This window comes from Apodemus sylvaticus, chromosome X (assembly GCF_947179515.1).
Source record: "Apodemus sylvaticus chromosome X, mApoSyl1.1, whole genome shotgun sequence".
In the NCBI taxonomy this organism is placed as follows: Eukaryota; Metazoa; Chordata; class Mammalia; order Rodentia; family Muridae; genus Apodemus; species Apodemus sylvaticus.
In genome coordinates, this window is record NC_067495.1 from 73,144,476 (window position 1) to 73,169,444 (window position 24,969).

A 24,969-nucleotide genomic window follows, 5' to 3' on the forward strand; every position below is an offset into this window, starting at 1 on the left:
AAGATGAAGTGGAGTCCCTATTGAGTCCACATAAGTGGAGTCTTATGTGTTTAAAAATAAAACTGGAAACTGAGGAGAAAGTTGTAAAGAAAATACAGAAGGGTTAAGTAATAAAGGAGAAAGCTAAGAAAATGGGATGCCCTAGAATCAAAGGAAGGAAGTATTTTATGCTGAAGATGCTGAGAGTCTAGTGACATTGGGATTAACATTTCATTTATCTTTAGCAACCTTTATAAGAGTTTTTGTTCTTATTGTTGTTGTTGTTTGAAAGACAGGGCCAACAGTTTTGCTGAGTAATAGTTAATTTAAGCAACTATAGACATCTGTTTCAAGATGTTTTGCTACATAGATAGCAAGGAGAATGACACAGTAAATGGAAACTTATGTTCAATAAAAAGATGTTTTTAATATATAAACATTTCAAAAACGTTATTAAAAACAATGGGGAAAATAGAATGGTGACAATAGAGTTTTGAATACTAATAATGTACTAAATTTCTCTGTATAAAACATTTATATATAATATTTATTTCATATATACTTCTTTAAATTATTATTTAGAGAATGAGCTCAAAATTTATGAGAAAAGAGCCAATATAATGAACTCTCCTGTATGACAATGATTTTTATGTCAGAATTTAGTAATCATATCAGAGATACAAATCATTATAGAAATAGTGAGTGTCAAAGAGGTGAAGGAAATGAACAAACCACCAGGATCTAAAAATGAAACTAGAAACAATGAAGAAATCACAAAGTGAGATAATCCTGGAGCTAGAAAACCTAGGAAAGAGATCAGGAGTCATAGATGCAAACATCATCCACAGAATACAAGAGACAAAAGAGTACACATAGAATGTCAGGTGCAGAAGATACCATAGAACACATTGACACAACAAAGAAAACACAAAAAGGAATATGGAGTGTCTCTCAGAATAAATACAAATGAATCTAAAAAGAAAATAAATTTAAACTTTGTTCTTTTCTTCCATAATACCAAATCAAGACTATGTCTACCTCCTAACATTTTCTCTACCACATATGCCCCGAGGACAAGTGGAAGACATGAATGAAACTGGAAACATGGCAGACAAACATTTTAAAAATATGACAGTATTGAAATGAAACAATATGCATATTGGACATAATTATTTTCCCCTGAAACTAGAGCATGGATATCAGTATCAGACATCCTAGAATTGTAAGAGAATGGGGATGCACATGCACGGATGACCTAAAGATCAAGGTGCTGCCCATTCAGCCTTGAATGCTTGGTAATGATTATATCACAGCTGATGCATCTGCTACCTGTAAGAACAAAGCCATGAGCAGTCAGAGCTAGTGTCACGGTTATCATCATAATAAGGAGGCAGCCAAACTAATTACTTTAAGTGATGGATGAGGATGATTTGGACACCATGTCCAAATTGATATAATGAAAATTATTACTGATTCTCTAATGAAATAAATAGGAAATGGTGAGTTCTCGAATATTCACTGTACTGTATACTAAAGGTTTAAAGTAATGCTATAACTTAGTATTTCATATGCCACTTCCTAATATGACATTGGGATTTTAGAGTGGGTGTTTTTAATCTAATGAACAGGAGTTCTGAATAAATTTAAGACTAATGAGGTAAACAATATTTTCTTCTAAAACTAATTTTCTTTCATTGTTGCCTTCAAAAAGGCGTTGAAAAATAAATCTAAAGATGCCACCAAACTCTAGTACTAGGAAATAAACCTGTCTTCAGGGGCTTAACTAGAAAATGTAATTTTGTATTCTAAAAGTTTTGTGTGAAAACTAAAAGATTCAGTTCACTCTGTCCAGGCTAGAAAAATTGTAATGTTTATATAACAAAATATATGCAACCTGAATATGATACAATGAGATACATACTAAGCATGTGGGGTTTTGTTGTTAGTGCTATTGATCCAACCTATATCTCTGATATATACAATAATATTTGATAACCAAGTCAATATAATTAAATTTCCTTTTGCATGTGGTATATCTTAAATTTTCAGCTACAATGACATGTAAAACATTATAAATGTGACACTTAACCATGGCAAATTTTATTCTGTTGTTGATGATTCTCATATTTCAAATTTTAGTAAATTCCTTTGCTCTGTAATTGATGGAAAGTCCCCATATACTCATGTTAGAATTAAGATCTGAGAGAGAAAAAAACAGTAATTAAAAAAAATATCTTAATGACTATTAAGATAAGCATTTATATTCATATTACTAAGAAGTCACCTATAAGGTTGCATTGGGGGCTTCTTTTTACTATAAATATAAATAAATGTAACTATGATTAATAATTCATGAAACAACAAATTTCTTTTTTTTCCTTTTTTTTTAAATTTTTTATTCGATATAATTTATTTACATTTCAAATGATTTCCCCTTTTCTAGCCCCCCCACTCCCCGAAAGTCCCGTAAGCCCCCTTCTCTTCCCCTGTCCTCCCACCCACCCCTTCCCACTTCCCCATTCTGGTTTTGCTGAATACTGTTTCACTGAGTCTTTCCAGAACCAGGGGCCACTCCTCCTTTCTTCTTGTACCTCATTTGATGTGTGGATTATGTTTTGGGTATTCCAGTTTTCTAGGTTAATATCCACTTATTAGTGAGTGCATACCATGATTCACCTTTTGAGTCTGGGTTACCTCACTGAGTATGATATTCTCTAGCTCCATCCATTTGCCTTAGAATTTCATGAATTCAAACAACAAATTTCTTACTGCTACTTCACATGATAAAATTTTTGACACTCTCTGTGGTTTTAGTTATGAAAAAGGATAATGAATCCCATGAGATTTTTGACTGTTATTCATCTCTCTTATGAAAGTGGAGAGTTACACTTGTCTTTGACATATATTCATGTGACCATTAAGATTTCAGTTTTAGACATTTAGATACAGGTTAGATTTTTAAGAGATGATTGACTCTGGTATTTTATTTGCATAATTTTTAAGGTATAACAACCTTTTGAAAACCACTGAGGCTCAGAATGCTATATTTGGTACTAATAATTCTTTTTTAGTTGTTTTATTTATATTTTGAGAATTTTATAACTATTTTACCCAAATAACATAAATAGATGGAGCTTATTTGAAATATAGTATATGTGTGTTATGTATGTGTGTGTGTTTATATGAGTGTGTGAACATGTGCGTGTCAGTACATGTGTACGTATATGTAAATGGTGTAGAAGCTAATTTTTGACACTGGATATAATTTTTCAAACACTCTACACTTTTTTGAGGCAAGGCACTTCACAGAATTCTGAAATCATCCTTGTAGCTTGGCTGGTTGGCCATCAAGGCTCGAGGATTCTCCTTTCCCTACCTTCCAAGAACTGGATTTACAGACCTGTTTTGCTTTGCATGGCATTTACATGTGTAATGAGGATTTGAACCCTGGTCATCAATAATTGAGCAGCAGATATTTTACTGACTCTGATACCTTCTCAACCCTGCTATACACAATTTTAAAAACATATTCTTGACATTTAATTATTTTCAATTAAATGCTAAAATTACTCTATTATAAAATGGTGAAGAATGTATTTCATGTATATGAAACTTTATTTTCATCTTTCGTCTATGTGAATTGGTGTGAAGCTCAAGATGTTTCTATAATAACAACATTGAACTAATATAAAATTTTGTAGCATACAATCCAGTCGTGTGTTAATGTATTGCTTGTTTATGGAGACAGGTAAGATTTTTTTTATTCCAACTAATATACAGTGCTGAAAAATTCAAAGTATATTTTTCATAAGGTAGCAGAAGTAGCTATCATATTTTTTGTAAATAATAAGAAAATTGACAAAGATGGAAAGGTAGAAGCAAAACCTAAATACTTGAATTTGTTAGTTCTTAACCAATACTTCTGTGTTTTATACATTCTTTGATTTATTTCAAAGGCAAAGTTCCATATTTACTCTAAGCCTTGGTAAAAAATATGAACTGGCTTGAGAATTTTATACTTTAACCTATGGAAACACACACACAACATTTTGTCATTAAAAATAAACTGTACAACTACATGGACAATTAGGTCATCCTTCTTCTTGAGCTTCATGTAGTCTGGGAATTGTATCATGTGTATATGGAGCTTTGGGACTAATATCTACTTATCAGTGAGTGCATACCATGTGTGTTATCTTGTGACTGGGTTACCTCACTCAGGATATTATCTAATTCTATCCATTTGCTTAAGAATTCCATGACGAGAGGGTGTGGAGAAAGAGGAACACTCTTCCACTGCTGGTGGGGTTGCAAATTGGTACAACCACTCTGGAAATCAGTCTGGCGGTTCCTCTGAAAACTGGGCACCTCACTTCCAGAAGATCCTGCTATACCACTCCTGGGCATATACCCAGAGGATTCCTCACCATGTAATAAGGATACATGCTCTACTATGTTCATAGCAGCCCTATTTATAATTGCCAGATGCTGGAAAGAACCCAGGTATCCCTCAACAGAAGAGTGGATGCAAAAAATGTGGTATATCTACACAATGGAGTACTATTCAGCCATTAGAAACAATGAATTCATGAAATTCTTAGGCAAATGGATGGAGCTAGAGAGCATCATACTAAGTGAGGTAACCCAGACTCAAAAGACGAATCATGGTATGTACTCACTAATAAGTGGATATTAACCTAGAAAACTGGAATACCCAAAACATAATCCACACATCAAATGAGGTACAAGAAGAAAGGAGGAGTGGCCCCTTGTTCTGGAAAGACTCAGTGAAGCAGTATTCGGCAAAACCAGAACGGGGAAGTGGGAAGGGGTGGGTGGGAGGACAGGGGGAGAGAAGGGGGCTTTCGGGACTTTGGGGAGTGGGGGGGCTAGAAAAGGGGAAATCATTTGAAATGTAAATAAAAATATATCAAAAAAAATTCCATGACATCATTTTTGATAGCTGAGTAGTACTCCATTGTGTAAATATATCACATTTTCTATATCCATTCCTCTGTTGAAGGACAGCTGCATTAATTCCAGCTTCTGACTATTATAAATAAGGCTGCTAAGAACATAGTGGAGCATGTATCCTTGTTGTATGTTGGAACATTTTTGGGTGTATGCTCAGGGGTAGTATAGCTGGATCCTCAGGAAGCACAATGTTCAAATTTCTGAGATACTGCCAGATTGATTTCCACAGTGATTGTACCAGCTTGCAATTGCACCAATAGCGGAGTGTTCCTCTTTCTCCATGTCTTCTCCACTATATGCTGTCCCCTGAGTTTTTGATATCAACCATTCTGACTGGTATGAGGTGGAATCTCAGGGTTGTTTTGACTTTAATTTCTGCCCCCTGAGTTCTTCTTGGTAGATTTCTGCTTTGATGAGTATGGAGTGTCCTTCCTTATCTTTTTTGAATAACTTTTGGTTGAATGTCAGTTTTATTCAATATTAAAATTGCTAATGCAGCCCATTTGCTTGTAATTTATTTTTGAGCCTTTTACTCTGAGGTAGTGTCTGTTTTTGTCATTGAGGTTCATTCCCTGTATGGAGGAAAATGCTGGGTCCTGCTTTTGTATCCAGTCTTTTAGTTTGTCTTTTTATTGGGAAACTGCATTTATAGATGTTAAGAGATATTAAGGAAAAGTGATGGTTACTCCCTGGTATTTTTGTTTTTAGAGGTGGAATTAAGTTTGTGTGGCTATCTTCTATTGTGTTTGTTGAGAAAAAAACCATTTCTTCCTTTTCTAGGGTGTAATTTCCCTTCTTGCATTAGAGTTTTCCATATATTAAGCTTTGTAGGGCTGGATTTGTAGAAATATACTGTGTAAATTTGGTTTTGTCATGGAATATCTTGGTTTCTTCATCTATGGTAATTGAGAATTTTGCTGGGTATAGTAGTCTGGGCTGGCATTTGTGTTCTCTTTGGGTCTGTATGAGATCTACCCAGGATCTACTGGCTTTTATAGTCTCTGGTGAGAAGTCTGTTGTAAGTCTGTCTTTGTATGTTACCTGACCCTTTTCCCTTACTGATTTTAATATTCTTTCTTTTTGTGTGCATTTGGTAAGGCTTGATGCAGCAGTGTATGGCATGGAAGTAGGAGGGGGTTGATTGGGGATGGGGGAGGGAAGAGGGCTTATGGGACTTTCGGTGGGGGGGTTGGACCAGAAAATGGGAACTCATTTGGAATTTAAATAAAGACTATATCTAATAAAAAATAAAATAAAATAAAATAAAATAAAAGTATGTGATGGGAGGAATTTTCTGGTCTAGTCTATTTGGAGTTCTGTAGGCTTCTTGTTTGTTCATGGGCATCTCTTTAGGTTAGTGAAGTTTTCTATAATTTTGTTCAAGATATTTACTGGCCTTTTAAGTTGGGAATCTTCATTCTCTTCTATACCTATTATCCTTAGGTTTGGTTTTCTCAATATGTCCTGGATTTCCTTTGTTTTTTGGGTTAGGAGCTTTTTGCATATTGTATTTTTTTTTTTTTTTTACTCTTCTGTCAATGTTTTTTATCGAATCTTCTGCACCTGAGATTCTCTCCTCTTATCTCTTGTATTCCGTTGGTGATTTTTAGATTCATGACTCCTGATCTCTTTTCTAGTTTTCTATCTCTAGGGTTGTCTTCTTTTGTCATTTTTTTAATTATTTCTATTTTCATTTTTTAGATCCCGGATGGATGGTTTTGTTCAGTTCCTTCACTTGTTTGGTTGTGTTTTCCTATAGTTATTTAAGGGATTTTTGTGTTTCTTCTTTAAGGGCTTCTACCTGTTTACCTGTGTTCTCGTGTATTTCTTTAAGGGAGTTATTTATGTCCTTCTTAAAGTCCTCCATCATCATCATGAGATGTTATTTTAAATCTGAATCTTGCTTTTCTGGTGTATTGGAATATACAGGACTTGATGTGGTGGAGAACTGAGTGTTTAATGATGCCAAGTAGACCTGGATTCTGCTGCTTATGTTCTTGTGCTTGCCTCTCGCCATCTGGTTACCTTTAATGTTAGTTGTTCTTGCTGTCTCTGACTGGAGCTTTTCCCTCCTGTGGGCTTGTGAGCCTCTTATCCTAGGTATATCAGTGCTCCTAGGGAGACCAGCTCTCTCCTGGGCTGGATTTGGGTGTGGAGGGCTATGGGACAGCCTTAGCTCTTGGGTGCAGATTGAGATGCAAAGGATTTGTTCCCAGATGCTTTGCTGTTCCTGTGCCCTGTGTGCTCCTGGCAGGTTGTTCTTTGGACAGTTATTGGAGCAAAAGTCTGTACCCTAAGTTTTAAAGGGCTGAACAAATGGCTGAACGATATCTCCAGCCCTAGAAGATTTTTTTTAAGATTTTATTTTATTATTTTATGTATGTGAGTACACTGTAGCTGTCTTCAGATACACCAGAAGAGGGCATCTGATCTCATTACAGATGGTTGTGAGCCACCATGTGGTTGCTAGAATTTGAAATCAGGACCTCTGGTGCTCTTAACCACTGAACCTTCTCTCCAGCCTCTTGTTAAAAATGTTACATTAATTATTGTAACTGTATTATTTAGTAAGACAATTGAAAAATGTTATTAAATTTTCTGGACACTATCTAGTAAATAAAACTGTTTACTATTATGAGTACAAAAATTACCTTTTGGAATAATTAAGATATTTGAAAATTATCATTTTCTACTTTCTTAAATGGTGAGAGAGGTAAATGCATATTATTGTGCAACTATACAATTTATATAAAACACTATCACAATACCTCTTATTTATACATCAATTTAAGGCTCTGTAACTGCAAGATTATTCATTGTTAAGGGCTGGGGCTATACCTCAATTAGAAGAGAGCTTGCCTAGCGTGCAATATGCCATGAGTTCTATCTTGGTCAACATATAAGCTGAGTTTGTTAGTACATTCCTTGTAATTTCAGCCTTCAGGATATGAAAGAAAGATCAGAAATTCTAGGTGATGTTTGGTTTCATAGTGAGTCTGAGGACAGCCTGGATTACATCAAACTTGTTCTCCAAAAATGTTCATTAACATATTCATGATATATAGATTTTATTTCACTTACATTTTATAGAAATTTTCTTTTTTTAATGAAAGTTTTATTTTTTTGAGTGCTCAGGGAGACAGCCTGTTTCAGGGACATTTTTAAAGAATGGGAACAGAAAGCAAGGGGGGTGCAGTGTTAGCTAAATGTATTATTTATTTGCTTATTTATTTTCACTTATTAACTTTACATCTGCTCACTGCCACCCTCTAGTTCACCCCTCCCACAATCCTTACCCCATCCTCCCTTCCCTTCTGATCTGAGTGGGTGGGGGTATCCCTGTGTATCCCCCTACCCTGGTACATCAAGTCTCTGCAGGGTTAGGCACATCCTCTCTCACTAAGGCCAGAGAAGGCTGCCGCGGTAGAACATATTCCACAACTAGACAACAGATTTGGGGAGAGCTCCCACTCCAGTTTTTTGGGACCCACATTAATACTAAGCTGCATATCTGCTACATATGTGTGGTGAGGCCTAGGTACAGCCTGTGTATATTCTTTGGTTGGTGGTTTAGTCTTTGAAAACCCTAAGGGTCCAGATTAGTTGACTCTTTCGGTCTTCCTGTGGAATTCCTATTCCCTTCAGGGCTGCATCCCTTACTCCTATTCTTCCATAAAAGTCCCCAATCTCCATCCATTGTCTGCATCACTCTGAGTCAGCTGTTGCATGGGGCCTTTCAGAAGACAGCCATGTTAGACTCCCATTTGTAAGTATAACAGCGTTTCATTAATAGATTCAGGGATTTGTGTTTGTCCATGGGATGAGTTTCAAGTTGGTTAGGTTATTGGTTAGCCATTTTCTCAGTCGCTGCTCCATTCCCTGTCTCTGAATTTCTTGTGTACAGGGCAAATTTGGGGTAGAAAGTTTTAAATTGTCTTCAAAAGTTCAAGAAATTTTATAAATGAACTTTAGTATATAACAGTAGTTCTCACACCTAAAAGTGCTTGAATTGTTACTACATGCAACTATTGCCTTTAGAAGGCTTGTAAGATATTTATGGCAAAACATTTTATCCTGAAACTGATTTTTCCAGAGCAGTTTTATGACTCCCTAGATGCATTATTTACATACACTAGATGGTCTTGGATACAAACAATACTGGCAAAAAAAAAAAAACCCTACTCCATCTGAACAGGGTATACAGATGCACAAAATAGCAAAGGGGATATCATTACTACAGATGCAATACAGTTTAAATACCATCCTTTTTTTCAGAATGGATCCAAGGAATTATTCCTATTTCTTATTTATCATGGATAGTTTTCATTTATGCAAGCACTATTCACTGTTGTATATACAACTTTTCACTTGACTGATATAAGATTGAACATTTGTTAGTCAAAGCATATGAAGAAATAATAGTAATTTTTCCTTAAATCATGTTTCTTTTTATGAAAGTAAATGAATAATTGAGACATGAAATAATCATTTGTACTTACTACAAATTATGGAAAGCTTTCAGCAGCAGTAAGATATCAATAATAGACTTTTATCAATATACTTTATAGGAAAGAGTAGGTTATTAGAAATACATAGATGACCAGAAAAGGAAGTATCTCATGGGAATATGTAAGTAATACAGTTAACAACATACCCAAGTATTTATGCATGAATAAAATGTTTTATGGCCTTTAATTTGCCAACATTTTTTCTTGAAATATACTGTCACCAAATCAGTTATATATGAGTTGTTTACAAATTCTCCCTAAATCTGTGATACCGTATGTGCTTCAAAATGATAGGATTATTAGGACTCATTTAGCCAACCTATTAATACTGGTATTTTGAATGAAAGTAAAATGAAATCTATTGTGAAGAACCAAGAACAGCAATCATTTCAAAGCTATGTAAAAATTTATTTAGACATTTACATGAAAAAATATCAAACAGGACTTGAATAATGTATAGGAGGTTACAAAACACAAAGGCCATAAGCACTCATCATCCCTCATAGTCAAACATGATTTGTAGGGATGTGACAATCTCTAAGGGAATCAAATAGATATAGCTACTTGGGTGAAGAAGACATCCCCTTTAGGTTACCCAAAGCAAGTATAACCCTACTGCAGGATGAGGAGGAATAGATAACATAATGATTCTTAGCTGAAAATAACTAAAAGTGCTAAATTGTGAGTGATAAATCCTGTTATCCACATAAAATGAAAGATTAAATCCTGTGGAAACATTGGAATCTAGTATAATAGTTTTGGGTGATTTGTTCAAGCCTGCTCAGGATATTACTGTTGAAGTGTATTAGCTATTAGTTCTATATTTTCAGTTTATTTTCCTTTCCTCCAATTTAAAGACACATAGAAATGGACAATATTATGCTACTGGATATAATATTAATCATTGAATTTTATAGGACTTTGCATGAATTTCTTCTTTTTTTAATTTTTTTTATTCGATATAACTTATTTACATTTCAAATGATTTCCCCTTTTCTAGCCCCCCACTCCCCGAAAGTCCCATAAGCCCCCCTCTCTTCCCCTGTCCTCCCACCCACCCCTTCCCACTTCCCCGTTCTGGTTTTGCCGAATACTGCTTCACTGAGTCTTTCCAGAACCAGGGGCCACTCCTCCTTTCTTCTTGTACCTCATTTGATGTGTGGATTATGTTTTGGGTATTCCAGTTTTCTAGGTTAATATCCACTTATTAGTGAGTGCATACCATGATTCACCTTTTGAGTCAGGGTTACCTCACTTAGTATGATGTTCAGGACTTTGCATGAATTTCTAAAAGAAACATATTTTTGGCTGTGGGAATACATATATATGTATTCATTGCACTACAAAATGTCACTGAAAACGACATTTTCAAAAATGTGACAACTTCAAATTTGTGAACTGATTATACAGTTTTCCAAATTTTTACTTTTAATTCACTCTCTCACACACACATATTACACACATCTCTCTCATCTCTCTCTCTCTCTCTCTCTCTCTCTATATATATATATATATATATATATATATATATATATATATATATATATCCTGACTACAATTTCCCCTACCGTCTCTTCTTTCAGTCCCTCCTACCCACTCCCACTCCCAATCCACACCTCTTCCATTTCTATTCAGAAAAGGGCAGGCGGCTTTCCATGGATATCAACCACACAAGGCAACTCAGGAGAAAGAAAGTGTTCCTAAAACAGTCAGAGGCAGACAGCCCCTGCTCCCACTGTTAGGAATTCAACAAGAAGATCAAGATACAGAAGTGTAACATATATGGAGAGGTCCTAGGTCAGACCCATACAGGTGGTCTGAGTATTGGTTCAGTTCCATTGGGTCCCTATCAGTCCAGTTGGCTGATTCTGTGGGTTTTCTTGTGGTGTTCTTGACATCTCTGGCTCCTACAATCCTTCCTTACTGTCTTCAGAAGGGTTACCGAGAACTGCCTAATGTTTGGCTCTGAGGATCTGCATTTGTTTCCACCGGTTGCTGGGTGAAGCTTCTCTGATGACAATTAGACTTGGCACCAACCTTTGGGTATAACAGAATATCATTACAAATAATTTTCTATTCTAGATCTTTGGGTAACCCAGGCTCTGTGTTCTGACACTCCAGTCAGAGTTTAGGATGTCTCCAGTCTCCTTCTCATGACATCGATCTCAAGCTGGACCAGTAATTTATTTGACACTCCCATAATATCTGTGCTACATTTACCCCCATTATATCTTGCAAACAGGAAAAGTTGTGGGTTGAAGTTTTTGTGGCTCAGTTGGTATCCATTGGAAGCCTGGTCTGATTACAAGAAATGGCCACTTCCTGCTCAGTGTCCTCCATTTCTAGAAGTCCTAACTAGTGTTACCCCATAGATTCCTGGGAGTTTCTGGTGCACAAGTTTTCTAACTCATCCGAGAGATGCACCCTCCCCATTTAAGTTGTCTTTCTTCTGTTCTATACTCACCCAGCCCTAACCAGACACCACCTCCTTCCTATTCACCTGTGACTGTGACATCTATTCTATTTCCCCAGTGACCCATTTTTTTCTGACACAAATTGTCAATTGACTGCAGATATGCCCCAAACAAAAATTCATGGTCTTCCTAGGTACTACCAGCATCTTCCCATGTGAAGGAATTATAGGTGTGTACTACTATGTCCAGTTTTACCTTTATTTCAGATTTTGAAATATATTGAGTATGCTTTAAAATATATTAGAAATAAATATGCTTATGCTTATAGACTAATGAACCATGAATTCTATTCTCTCTGCATAGACAGGACTCGATAATAATTCTACTTTTTATATTCACTGAACATTTAAGAGTTTTCTTTCAAAATAGTACCCTTCTCATTGAAGATGAGGAAGAAAAAACTGAAGTAAAAGGTTGTTAGTGAAAATAAAATATGTCTTCAGTATCTTTGCTTCAGCATCTGTTGTTCCATATGGATGCATAAATATTTGTAACAAATAGCAAGTAAAGGAATTTCAACATTAATATGTCCACATATACCAAGAAAAAATTAAGGTATATTTTCCAACATTATTAATGGAAATAATCTTATCTCAAACTTGGAATTCTCCTTGAGCAGCAAAACACAATCTAAATAAAGTATAATAAAAAATGTAGCTCAAATACTATGACTCTGACATCATACATCTACTTATATGGTCATCTAAAAGATATTATTTTAAAATTATATGATTTTGTCTAATGAGGTTAATGAAACACAATGATCTAAAACTTCAATGAGTTGTTATGTTAATGAAGATCGGCACTCAATTTACTAGACATTGAGACTTCATAGGCAAATCCTGTAATCGGTGCCTATCCATTACAAGTCTTCTTGAACATCTTCTGTCAAGGAAGTTAGCACAGCTTCAAATTCTATCATTGCTGAGGGATTACTATATCCTAATTGCGATAGGAAGTGCCCACCCATCCTGAGAGTTTTCATTAAAATCTTCCATATATACTCGGAAATAGTGCTTCTTGTTCTGCAAATAGGAACACAAAGAGAAAAGGTCCATTTTAATCATTGATACTATGGTAAAATAAAAATATTATGTGTTTATACTGATAGGTAATTGCAAAACTACAGGTAAACATTTATAAAAAATAAAAATGCATTTGCTTTTCCTTTATCCTATGCATTTATAGGAGGCAACAAATGATAACTTGTTCGTTGACTACATTGTTTCTCCCAAGATTTACTTGTACCAGTGTCTTCCTGTGTTTGAATCCCCTTTGGTTTTTAAACTCACTCACTAAAACAGTCTCTTTTTTCCCTCATAGATAAGAGTAAATAACATCTAACAATAAATCTATAGAACTCTTATTTCAGTTACTGAATCATCATTTTTTTCATAAAGAAAACATTTCCTTTATTTGTGTACCACTATTTTACTGTTCACTTTTATAAATCTGTGTTACAAATGAGTCCATTTTATATTTATTGTACAGTTAACATAAATTCTCTCAGTGTGTACTAATGTGTGTCTTTTTAATTTTGCACAATTTCTTGAAGCATTAACAATTCCTTCTCAAAGTTAATGATCATTTAAATTATGTATTCAAACCTAAAATACAAATAGTTGAAAAGACAATCGTGTATGGGAAAATATAAATCACTTTTTAAATTTATTTTTGTTACTTTTAAATTTGTGTATGTGTATTTGTGTTTCTTTAAGAACTACGCATTGTTCCCTAATTGAGGAAATAACTAAACAACTCTGGTACCTGGCTCCGGCTACATATGCAGCAGAGGATGGCCTTTTCAGACATCAATGAGAGGAGAGGCCCCTGGTCCTGTGAAGACTTCATGCTCCAGTGTAGGGGAATGTCAGGCCAGGGAGGCAGGAGTGGGTGGGTGGGTGCATAGAAGCAGGGGGAGGGGAGATGGCATAGGAGTTTCCCAGGATGCTGGGAACTAGGTAAGGGATAACAGTTGAAATGTAAATAAATTAAAATAAATAAGTAATTAAAAAAAACTGCTTTACAGTGTCTATAGGCAGACTAAACTCCCATTAAGGATAAAAGCAAGTCTAGATTGTAGCCCTAGGCCATTTTACACATAAGCAAGTATGGCACAACTATATAACTGGTAAGGTCAATTCATTGATAGAGTGCTTAACCTGCTCATCATCTAGCCTAGATATGTTATTTTTTAAATGACTATTTGTACCTTACTTATCTTCAGTCTAACTCTGCCTCAGTTTTTCCAGCTTATGGTTTAGGTCATTATAGTTTTACCTCTTCAGTCATGAAATAGCTTCCTCTTTGCAATATTTTTCACATGGCAAAGAGTCTGGTTTTTCTGGAAAAGAAACTTAAATATCTTTAACTTGCTCTTTTCTTGAGTATATTAATATGTGTGTCTTTCCTGAAACTGCAGTTCAATTCCCAGCTTTTATTTGAAACTTCTTTATGTTCTATAACATGTTTTTCCCCTAGGCTTTATAAAATCTATAGGCATTTGAAAACACATTTTTCAGATTTTCCTTGCTTATGAAATAATAACACATCATCTAAGCAACAGTGGTAAAGTACATTTGTGGGCCAGAAAATATTTTACTTCATATTCTGCTTGGTATTCAAAGAGAGAAATATGTTGTATAAGTTCTATAAATGTTGAAACTTTATGCTTATAAGCAAATGTTTTTTGAGTGGATCTGAACTGATGGTAGCTTTAAGATAACCAGTGCACATTTAGACTCTACAAGGAAGCAGTATAGTCATGATTCTACATACTAAGGGAAGCAATAGTCATAATACTATAAAATAACAATAAAAATTAAAAATAATAATAAATAAAAGTTACAGGAGCTCTGATCTCATAGACACTACATTTTGGTGAGAGAAAATAAAAATCACATAAATCCACACTATGACAAGTATCAAAAAACAGCACTAGAAAAAAATACATTAAGGGGATGGTAATAAGGGAACATTTTGCAATGCTGAGTAGAGTGTCAACAATACCTTTAACATGAAAGATAATGTTGATCAAATAATGAAGGCTACTACCATAAATTAAGTGCATAATCATCCCAAAACCTACTTAGCGGTACATCTTCTATTTGACATTATTTATGTATTTATTATATGTAAGTACAGTGTACTTAAGACACTCCAGAAGAGGACGTCAGATCTCTTTACTGAAGGTTGTGAGCCACCATGTGGTTGCTGGGAATTGAACTCAGGACCTTCAGAAGAGCAGTTAGTGCTGTTAACCACTGAGCCATATCTCCAACCCAATTTTTTTTCCATTAAGATTATTAAACTTTAGTTGATATTTGAGGAAGCAAAGAAGATGTACATAACTCTCATTCATTGAATTTTCCCTGTACAATTCTAGAAGATTGATTCTCAACAAGTATTGATATTTGGCCACATAATTCTTATTTTTAATTTTCATGTAAAGAAATGGCTGCCATTCTGACATTTTATTACATTGAATTGTATTCATTTCCCCACTTAAATAACACTTTGCTTGGGATGGTGTGTGTGTGGATATGAAAGTGTTGTCCACAATGCTTTATGAGTCACTTCTCAGTATCCTTGCACTCTATGACTAGATGACAAGACTAGGCTCCAGTACTTGCTACTCTCTTATCTCCAAGCAATTGTTGCCAAATTTCTGGGATACAAAATACAGTGGGTTCAGGACCACTGAACTATGCATGTGCAACCATTCATGAGGGCAGTCTCATATCATAATCTACAAAAGTTTATTCTCCTCTACTACTTTTGGAAATATTTAATGGTTATTTCTCCTTTTTCAAAGAATTCACATTTCATTTATTTAGAATCAAGCATTTGTCAAAAAAAAACTTATAAGCAGGATTTCATTAGCCTGTAGAACAATTATAATAGGAAACCAGTATTACCTCCTAACATTACAGTTGAGGTGACAGGGACACACAAAGATTTCCCAGAATCTTTTACATGATAAAGGTGAGGTTCAAGTCCATATATTTTGAAACTCTAGATTACATTATTTACTCAATCTTTGTTTCTTCAATATGTATTTTTCCTATCTCAGCATGTAACATATGTTAATATTTAGAATTACATTTTTAAAAATTTTACCTGACACGTAATTACCATACATATTCAGAGTACATATTAAGATATTTTAAATTTTGTACAATTGTAACAATCAATGTAGGATGAATTGTATTTTAAAGGCTATGAATAGTCCTGTTCTAAATTATTTAATAAATGAAGAAGGAAAATGGTTCACCCTCTGAAATTTGAGTTTTGGATAAAAACGAATCATGGCTTTAGTAAAAGGGTCTTCCACAGTTCATTTTCAGACATATCTATTTTTAAATTATATTATATGAAAATCTTATTTTATAAGAAACCTTGCAGAGCATCTCACAACCCTGATAAGGAAAAGGATGAGGAAGATTTTAAAAAAGCTGTATTTTCACCATTTAGCCAAATCTTTTACAATACCAATATGCACAAAGAATATTTTCATGTTTCCACATCTAATCTACTGTGAAGCATAATTCTAAGGACAGAAAGCATGAACTCTTTTCAGTTAGAACAGACATGGTTTTCCTCATGCTTGCCTCACGTTACCAATCTCTCCTCTCCCTCTCCCCTCTTCATGACAGTCATTGCCCAGTTCATACTCAATTTTCACTCTGCAACATACATTCTTTGCATTCCAAAATAATAAGTTAGCTCTTTAATGGCAAGGACTGACTATCATAATTCTTTTTTTTCTGATACTTACATTAGGCATAATATCTGCTCTTGGCATATTGCTTTATCTGCAAAAGAGATTATTTCTAATTCCTTGTTTGGAAGGCCAATTTTCTAATCCAAGGACCTAAAACACACCAGGTTTATACATACTTGGTTTGTACAGTTATTACCTCTCTGATTCATAGACTGCTGTCCCTTCGTTCCTTTGCCTCTGATTTCCTGTTTTCACTTGTTTGAAATATTTTCTTTGCTATACATAAAGAAATGTAACAATTTGGAGATCAATTTTCTCCCATTCAATAATGGCAACACTTGAGTCATTGTTCAGCAGAGAATATGAATGCCTCTTTATATTCATGCAGGTCCCATCATTACACAGCACTTGGTCATTTGATTGTTGTTATTCTTCTTCAGTTTAGAAAAGGGAAGCAGGTGTCTTGCTTGTGCTGATTGCAACACTAATGATATCGACAAAGGAGAGTCCCGAGGGCCAGCTGTATTTAGGGAAAAGCTCTCAAATCAAATAATGGAGTATAATTTATTTGTTAAGGAATAAAACTGATGACCTGGTAGGTATCTTCATTTTTCCAGTGCTCAGTGAGTCAGCTGTGTTCAGTTTCTATTCCTGTGTCACAATTCTCAAATCCCAGAGGAAAGGCTTAACTCCATGAAAGACAGACTAAACATTGCCATCATATAAAACAGCTGTAGCAGCCTTGACTTTAATTTTCAAAGGGACGTTTCCATTCAGAGCATTTACCATATATTCCTTTTTATTCTACAAATAACTTTCTTGTCAACTTTTACATCTATTCATCTGGGCTCTAAAGAAGAAATTAAAATGAAGAGCTTGTTCTCTAAGGTGATTCCCAAGTGCTATTTCAAAGTATTGCAGGTTTAACAAACAGGCTCAATAAAAGCAGTCTCCACTTTGCTTGAATAAATGGAGAGTTTGCCCATGTCCTTGACTAGAAACTGTTGTCCTATCTTTATGCTTTCAGTTTTTACCACTTTGTTATGTGTGCTGATAAAGGGTTTTTTCTTTTTAAACTATACATTTTGAAGACAGTCTTTTTAAATGAAAATACTCAATTCCAACCCTTTCTAGGACTTACAGAGAGATGATCTTAAGTGCCATTCTATGTTTTTAGCACTTATCTGCTTTTAATTGCATTGCCAATTACGATGACTGAAGCTTACCTAGTAAATTTCTATACAAGTGTGTATTTATTCAAACTCTGAACAAAATGTAAATGCCATTCAGACATTAAGAATTATTATATTACTGAAACTAACGTGCAATGTATTTCTTAATCATTCTTTTAGAATATAATTGAATTTAAAAAAATCACAAATAATAGTTTGTCAGTTTTCACTCACATATACTAAAACATAATATACTTCTACTAGATTTGGGCTATTACAGACCTTAACATGCATTGTGACCTTGATCTGAAAAGCATGTTTGGTTAGCCCAGAAACTTAATCATAAGAAGCCATAAGTAGAATCCTTCTTCTTTACTGCCCTTTTTCTAGGACTAGAAAATTTATTGCTCATGGGACAGGTAGGATATGAACAATGGTCCAAATAGAGTCCAGGGTTATCTCATCTGTGTGAAAACTGCTGCTGAAAATCGATGTGACCTCTGCTACACTGTCATCCCAGTTCCCACCCTCTGTGTCCTATTTGTCTTTTGGTAGAAGCTTAGATCTGTGTGCTGTCTCTATGTGTCTCTCTTGGGCCAGATTATCAAAATGAATCATTGCCTGCATACCTCTTATATTTCTATTTATTTTCCTGGAGTTGACTAGGTCTGATGAAATATGATTCCTTTTGCATTTGATCTTCACTGCAGCAAGCAGCACCTAATTCAGCTGTGTCTATCTCTTTAAAGAAGAGTAATACTATTTTGAAACTTCAATCTACTGTACAGTAACATTACAAACTATAGGCCACACAACCTGTCTTCATAATCAATAGCAATTTTCCTTTCAGTCAATTTAATGGTATTTCTTTCATCTTCAAATAGGCTTCTAGTGATTTTAATATACTTATAATTTTGTTTTATGCATGCTGAATATATAGCTTTCCTTTTCAGAAAGAATGCCTCTCAGATACTCACTTGTGAGGTTATTTGTTTGTACTGAGTGATGCATGATAAGAAATCCATTAATTGTAAATTTTATCACTAACAAAAATATTTATTCAGGGAATATTATGTTGTCTCAATCAGCAAGAAGTCAATGTATTTCTTGTAGCAATTGATTCTGAACAAAATGAATGTGACATAAATAAATTTGTACTTTTATTTGTAATCCTCAATGTAAAGATATAGCACTTCTCTAATTGCTGTACATATTGAACAATTCTTGTGAAGTTTTTCATTTCATTGTGCCCCATGGGGAAGACAAATACATAGTTAACAAACAATGAAAAGCATTTCTTACCTAGTTGTGAAGTTTATTTAAAATCATTAGTAATGTCTGTTGAAACAGGTTTCAGGGTTTAGGCATTTTATTTTTATTAGACATTATTTAAAATGGAAAATTGTTTATGAATAAAACGTGCATAATTCATAATTTTCTGACTAACTGAATAATTGTTTACAAGTTTCAAGCCTACATTCAGAGGATGGAAAAGACTAAGAAGGGAGAGACGGGGAGAAGGAAAGAAGTAAGGCAGGTAGAGGGGAGGGGGGAGATTGAGATTCAGCAAGCAGTTTACAGTCACACAGTCTTCAGTACTCATGAGACAGAAGTAGGAAAATTCAGAGTATCAGAGATTAGAAGTATCAGAGATTATCCTGAGTAACATAGCCAAACCTGTATAAAAAATATGTAAGAGATTATGTTAATTTTAAATATTCATGATGAAATAATTAAATGCTATGGGAACACAACCAAAATGTTCTGTAGAATATGTGCAGTGGGAGAGATGGCTCAGTGGCTAAGAGCACTGACTGCTCTTCCAGAGGTCCTGAGTTCAATTCCCAGCAACCACATGGTGGCTCACAACCATCTGTAATGGGATCCGATGGCCTCTTCTAGTGTGTCTGAGAACAGCTAGAGTGTGCTCATATACATAAAATAATAAATAAATAATTTAAAAAGAAAAGGAAAATATATAACAGGTAACTTTAATCAAAATGATCCTTTTAGTGGTTTTTTAAGATACTATTTGGGGAAATAATATTTATAACTTTCTGTCAAAATAGTATTAATAACAATTTTGGTTATTGAAACATTTAAGACTTCTTTTTTTATTAGAATTAAAGTAATTTAAAATTTTGTTTTTTATTTTCATGTTATATTTTTATAACCTTAAGAAACAATTTTGAATTTTAATATGTTTAGTTACAATTGATTTTATATACATAGAAAATAGATTCTTCTTCTATATCCTGACCACATTTTCCCCTTCCTCCATTCATCTCAGCTCTTTCCCACTTCCCCATCTCCCAGGTCCTCTCCCCCTCAGTTTCTTCTTCAGAAAAGAGCTGCACTCCAAGAGATGAGAGTTAAATATATATTTTTAAGTTTTGTTATTAAATTACTGAAATTCAGCAACTACAGTGCACAAATTAACTGAACTGTAATGAGTCATCAATGTATGACTACTGAAATATTAGTAGTTGAATTTGCTTGCATCACAAGATTATGCCCCTAGGAAAATTTTTTTAAATATTTTTATTTTCTATATTCTTTGTTTACATTCCAAATGATTTCCTCTTTCCCAGATCCCCCCTCCCCATATGTCCCATAAACCTTCTTCTCTCCATCCATTCTCCAATCACCTCCCTCCTTTTTCTCTGTCCTTATATTCCCTTCCAATGCTAGATCAATCCTTTCCAGGATCAGGACCTTCTCCATACTTCTTCATGGGAGTCATTTGTTATGCGATTTGTGCCTTGGGTATTCAGGGCTTCTGGGCTAATTAATATCCACTTATCAGAGATTGCATTCCATGTGTATTCTTTTGTGATTGGGTTACCTCACTTAGGATGATATTTTCCAGATCAAACCATTTGCCTAAAAATTTTGTGAATTCATTGTTTCTAACTGCTGAGTAGTATTCCATTGTGTAAATATACCACATTGATATATAAAGTGCTCTCATTCCAGAATATATAATAAACTATTACATAATTTATGCAAGTCTCATCACAGATTATTTGAGACAATACATATATACACACACTAAATAATCTTCAAAATTGGAATTAAAATTTAAAATGCCCAAATTTTGAGCAAGTAGATAATGTCTAAATAAAAGTTAGTATATTCACTTGAAGAAGTCTTACCAAGCAATGGAAAGGAAATAATAGCCTCGCATGTATTTTGATATTTGAGATTGATAACTATTTGCAAACATTTATGAAGAATATGTGGAGAAATTTAGGTGTTATGAAATGCATTTGTTGTTATGATTAAAAAACTATGTAAATTATTTAAAATTAATGTTATATTTTATATATTAATTTATTTTATGTAAATTAAACATCAATGAAGGCATTAAAATAATGACAATGAGTAGGTAATAAGATTCATACACAGACAAAAACATATGAAAGACTAGATGCTAATATATACATCTCTTGGTAGCAATCTTGAATTCTCTAGTTTATGGATATTACCTCATTTGAGTACACATGACTTAGTTTTAAGAAGAAAAATGTTATGTATGTCTGTTACAAATGACTTGGTAAAACATTTGTGTTGTTAATTTGCGAAGCTTCTGACATTAATTTTATCCTTACAGAAGAAGTACCAACTCAAATCCCAATGATGAAGTCACCCTTGGACAAGATCCAGTTGGCTCCTGGACATGCATTGCCCCCTGGATTCCCTGGACCATTCATTTTTGCTGATAGTCTGTCTTCTGTGGAGACTCTGTTGACCAACATTCAGGTCAACAATATTTCTATAAACAAAATAAATGTAATACAAAACATTAGCACCTACCTGAATTATTTCCTATTTGAGAATTTAAAACAGATAAGATGAACTGGGTGCCATTTGCTGTACTTTGACAGGGTCTACTGAAAGTGGCTTTGGATAATGCTCGCATCCAGGAGAAGCAGATTCAACAAGAAAAGAAGGAACTGCGAATAGAGCTCTTCAGAGAAAGAGAAATTAGAGAAAACCTGGAGAGACAACTTGCAGTTGAACTTCAAAGCAGAAGTAAGTTGAACAAGTTCAATTAAATTGAGAATATTATTTTGCAAATCATTTTCTTGCTACCAGAAACACTTCCAGGGATCGCATATAACTGCTAAAAGTGAATAACAAACTATAAACAAATAATAATAACTAAGTCACATAGTAGGAAGAAAGATTTTCCCTAAGAGATAATGAATAAAATTTGTACTTTGAGGCAGTAATGTATTTGAAAACATACATTTTTATTGTCATTTTATATTCCAGCAGAATGTGTATGGGTATGGAAATTGTTTCTTGGTCTTACATTAAAAAAAAAATATTTACTTTTCCAAAGGCCGAGAGCTGTATTCTGGAATTATAAAGTAAATAAAACTTAGGTTCTCTCCTTGAGGGATTTACACTGTATAAGCCTAACACAACCAGAAAATTTTGAAACAAAGTGAGTAATCATATGTGATTTTCATGAAAGTGATTAATTTAGCTTATCAAAGTTGTACAGTGTTAAAAGCATATCCTCTGAAGTTGATACCTGAGTATGAGCCTTAAATAATCAATAGTCAAAAGTGAAAAGGGCATGCAAGCATTCATTTTTAAGTATTGTGCAATAGTCAATGCACAACAACAACAAAAGCTTCATACACAGGTGAGGGTATACAGTTTTATTTTTGAGTGGCTTTGAATATATCAAATTGTATGGTGAAAGATTATACAAAAAGATGTTAGTAGAAGTAAATTATGAGGAAAACTTTTTGTAAATAATGAGCTTGGATTTGCCCTTGTAAACAATGGAAAATATCAGAAACTAACCAAGGGAAAATGTGGTTTCATTTGTTTCATAGTTCATGTTAATGAGGTGGTAATTATTTCAACTTCCTTATTGAGAATATAATTACATCTCTTTAAAGCCTCCTGTCTTAGTTAAGGTTTTACTACTGTGAACAATGCAAGTTTTATAAATGACAACATTTAATTGGGGCTGATTTACATGTTCAGATGTTCAGGTTATAGTCATCAAGGCAGAAGTATGGCAGCATCGAGGCAGGGATGGTGTAGGAGGAGCGGAGGCTTCTACATCTTTATCCAAAGGAAGCCAGGAACAGACTGGGCATCCTCAGGCATCTAGGAGGAAGATCTCCAAGCCCAACCACACAGTGACACACTTCCTCCAACAAGGCCACACCTTCTAATAGTGCAACTCACTGGGATGTGCATATACAAATCACACCTCAGATATAACCCTCCTGACTTTTCTTCTAATACATGGGTTCTTACTTCCCTAATTGTTATCATATGCATATAAATATAAGTGTATACATATATATTCCTAAATATAGCCTTCCAGCCCATATCATGTTACTTGTTGGTATGCTTTCTTAAGGCACTGAACATCAAATTTATTTGCTCTTTCATAGGGAAGACTATCTTTCCACTTTCAGATTTCTTTAGTTTCATAATTATTTAAAGCCTTGGAGGCTCCCCTTGACATTCACGTCAGCATATCCACTCATATTGTCTTCATTCAGGTCATTTTAGGCAGTCATGTTGCTCTGACAAGGATGCAGCTTCTTATATTACAGTGAGACACATCTCACAGCAAGTCCCTGATCCTCTGATTAAGACTGATGTGAGACTCGGAGCAAGGAAAAGATTCCAATTGGATATCTGGCTCTCATTACAAAAAGTATTAATACAGATTATGTTATCATTAGAAAACTCTATGAGAAATTAGAGAAACTCCGAATTGTTTAAAGTGAAATTATTTCTAACAGTGTAAATTCAAGTGTACACAACATAGTACATAAACTGAAATAATTCTCTTGAACACCTCACAAAACTTTCAAATTCACTTTTTTAAATAATTCTCACATCTTTATATTTACCACAAAACACTAAAGAGCAGCAAAATACGTAATGATAATTTCAGTTTCTAGTCCCTCATTCCCCTTCTTATGGAGGAGTCACAACGCCTAAAGTAAGTAGTCAGGTTGAAGTATGAAAGCAGTGTGCACATCAGAGAGAAAATCCAGAATCTGCACACTTCACCAAAAACCAAAGGATGCCTCCAGTTCAGTAAAAATCACTAACATATTAATTCTAAGTATTATACCATAACATAAAATTTGTTTTGGAAGATGTTCCTATAGATTTTGGAATCATTTGTTGAGATTAAATGTATTTGTATTAGAGAACATACATTTTAGAAACATGAAAGCAAAAAAAAAAAAAAAAAGTTGTTTAACCACAGTCAACGAAACACAAAATGGATGAGAGCTGAGACCAAAGAAAGCTAATCATACATAAAATGAAACATTTATGGTTTTCTGCTACATGACTCATTAAATCAGCAGTATTAATGTATTAAGCTTACATTTTGCAAACAACTTCTCCATGTCTTAGGCACAATGCAAAAGCGTCTGAAAAAGGAGAAAAAAGCTAAGAGAAAACTTCAGGAAGCCTTGGAATTTGAATCAAAGCGCCGAGAGCAAGTGGAGCAGGCACTTAAACAAGCTACATCTGGTGACAGTGGTCTGAGAATGTTGAAAGGTAATGTCTAATCAATTAGGACTTTCATTTGTGAAGTACAAAAGAAAACCTGAAGAGAGAGAGAGAGAGAGAGAGAGAGAGAGAGAGAGAGAGAGAGAGAGAGAGAGAGAGAAGGAGAGAGAAAAACAGAGGTTTGGTCAAAGAATATAATTCAATTTTCGGTCAAGTATTTTAAGTCATGAAACAAACAAAAACAGGTTTGAAAAGTTACTCTAAATAAATTCGTTTTTAAATTAATATGTTCACTCCTCTGTATATTATCTCTGTCTTGTAGCATACATAATCCTGCCCCCCTTTTCTCCCTCCCCTCCTCTCTTCCGCCAAAATCCCTCCCACCCCCCCTACTTCCCCTGAGTATTTTGTTCCCCCATCTTTTTTTTTTTTTTTTTTTTTTTTTTTTGGTTTTGGTTTATTTTATTTATTTATTTTTTTTTTTTTGGATTTGGTTTTTTTGAGACACAGTTTCTCTATATAGCCCTGGCTGACCTGGAACTCACTCTGTAGACCAGGCTGGCCTCGAACTCAGACATCCGCCTTCCTCTGCCTCCCAGAGTGCTGGGATTACAGGTGTGTGCCACCAC

General features: G+C 34.4%; 1 protein-coding gene across 1 annotated transcript in view; it reads left to right on the forward strand.

Moving 5' to 3' along the window:
• The window catches only part of Dach2 (dachshund family transcription factor 2), a 512,021-nt gene that overhangs the window by 482,909 nt on the left and 4,143 nt on the right, over window positions 1-24,969 (forward strand). The window contains exons 9-11 of the mRNA XM_052170278.1: window positions 21,444-21,592; window positions 21,718-21,865; window positions 24,242-24,388. Of these exons, the coding sequence (XP_052026238.1) occupies window positions 21,444-21,592; window positions 21,718-21,865; window positions 24,242-24,388 (444 nt within the window). The remainder of the gene's footprint in view (window positions 1-21,443; window positions 21,593-21,717; window positions 21,866-24,241; window positions 24,389-24,969) is intronic.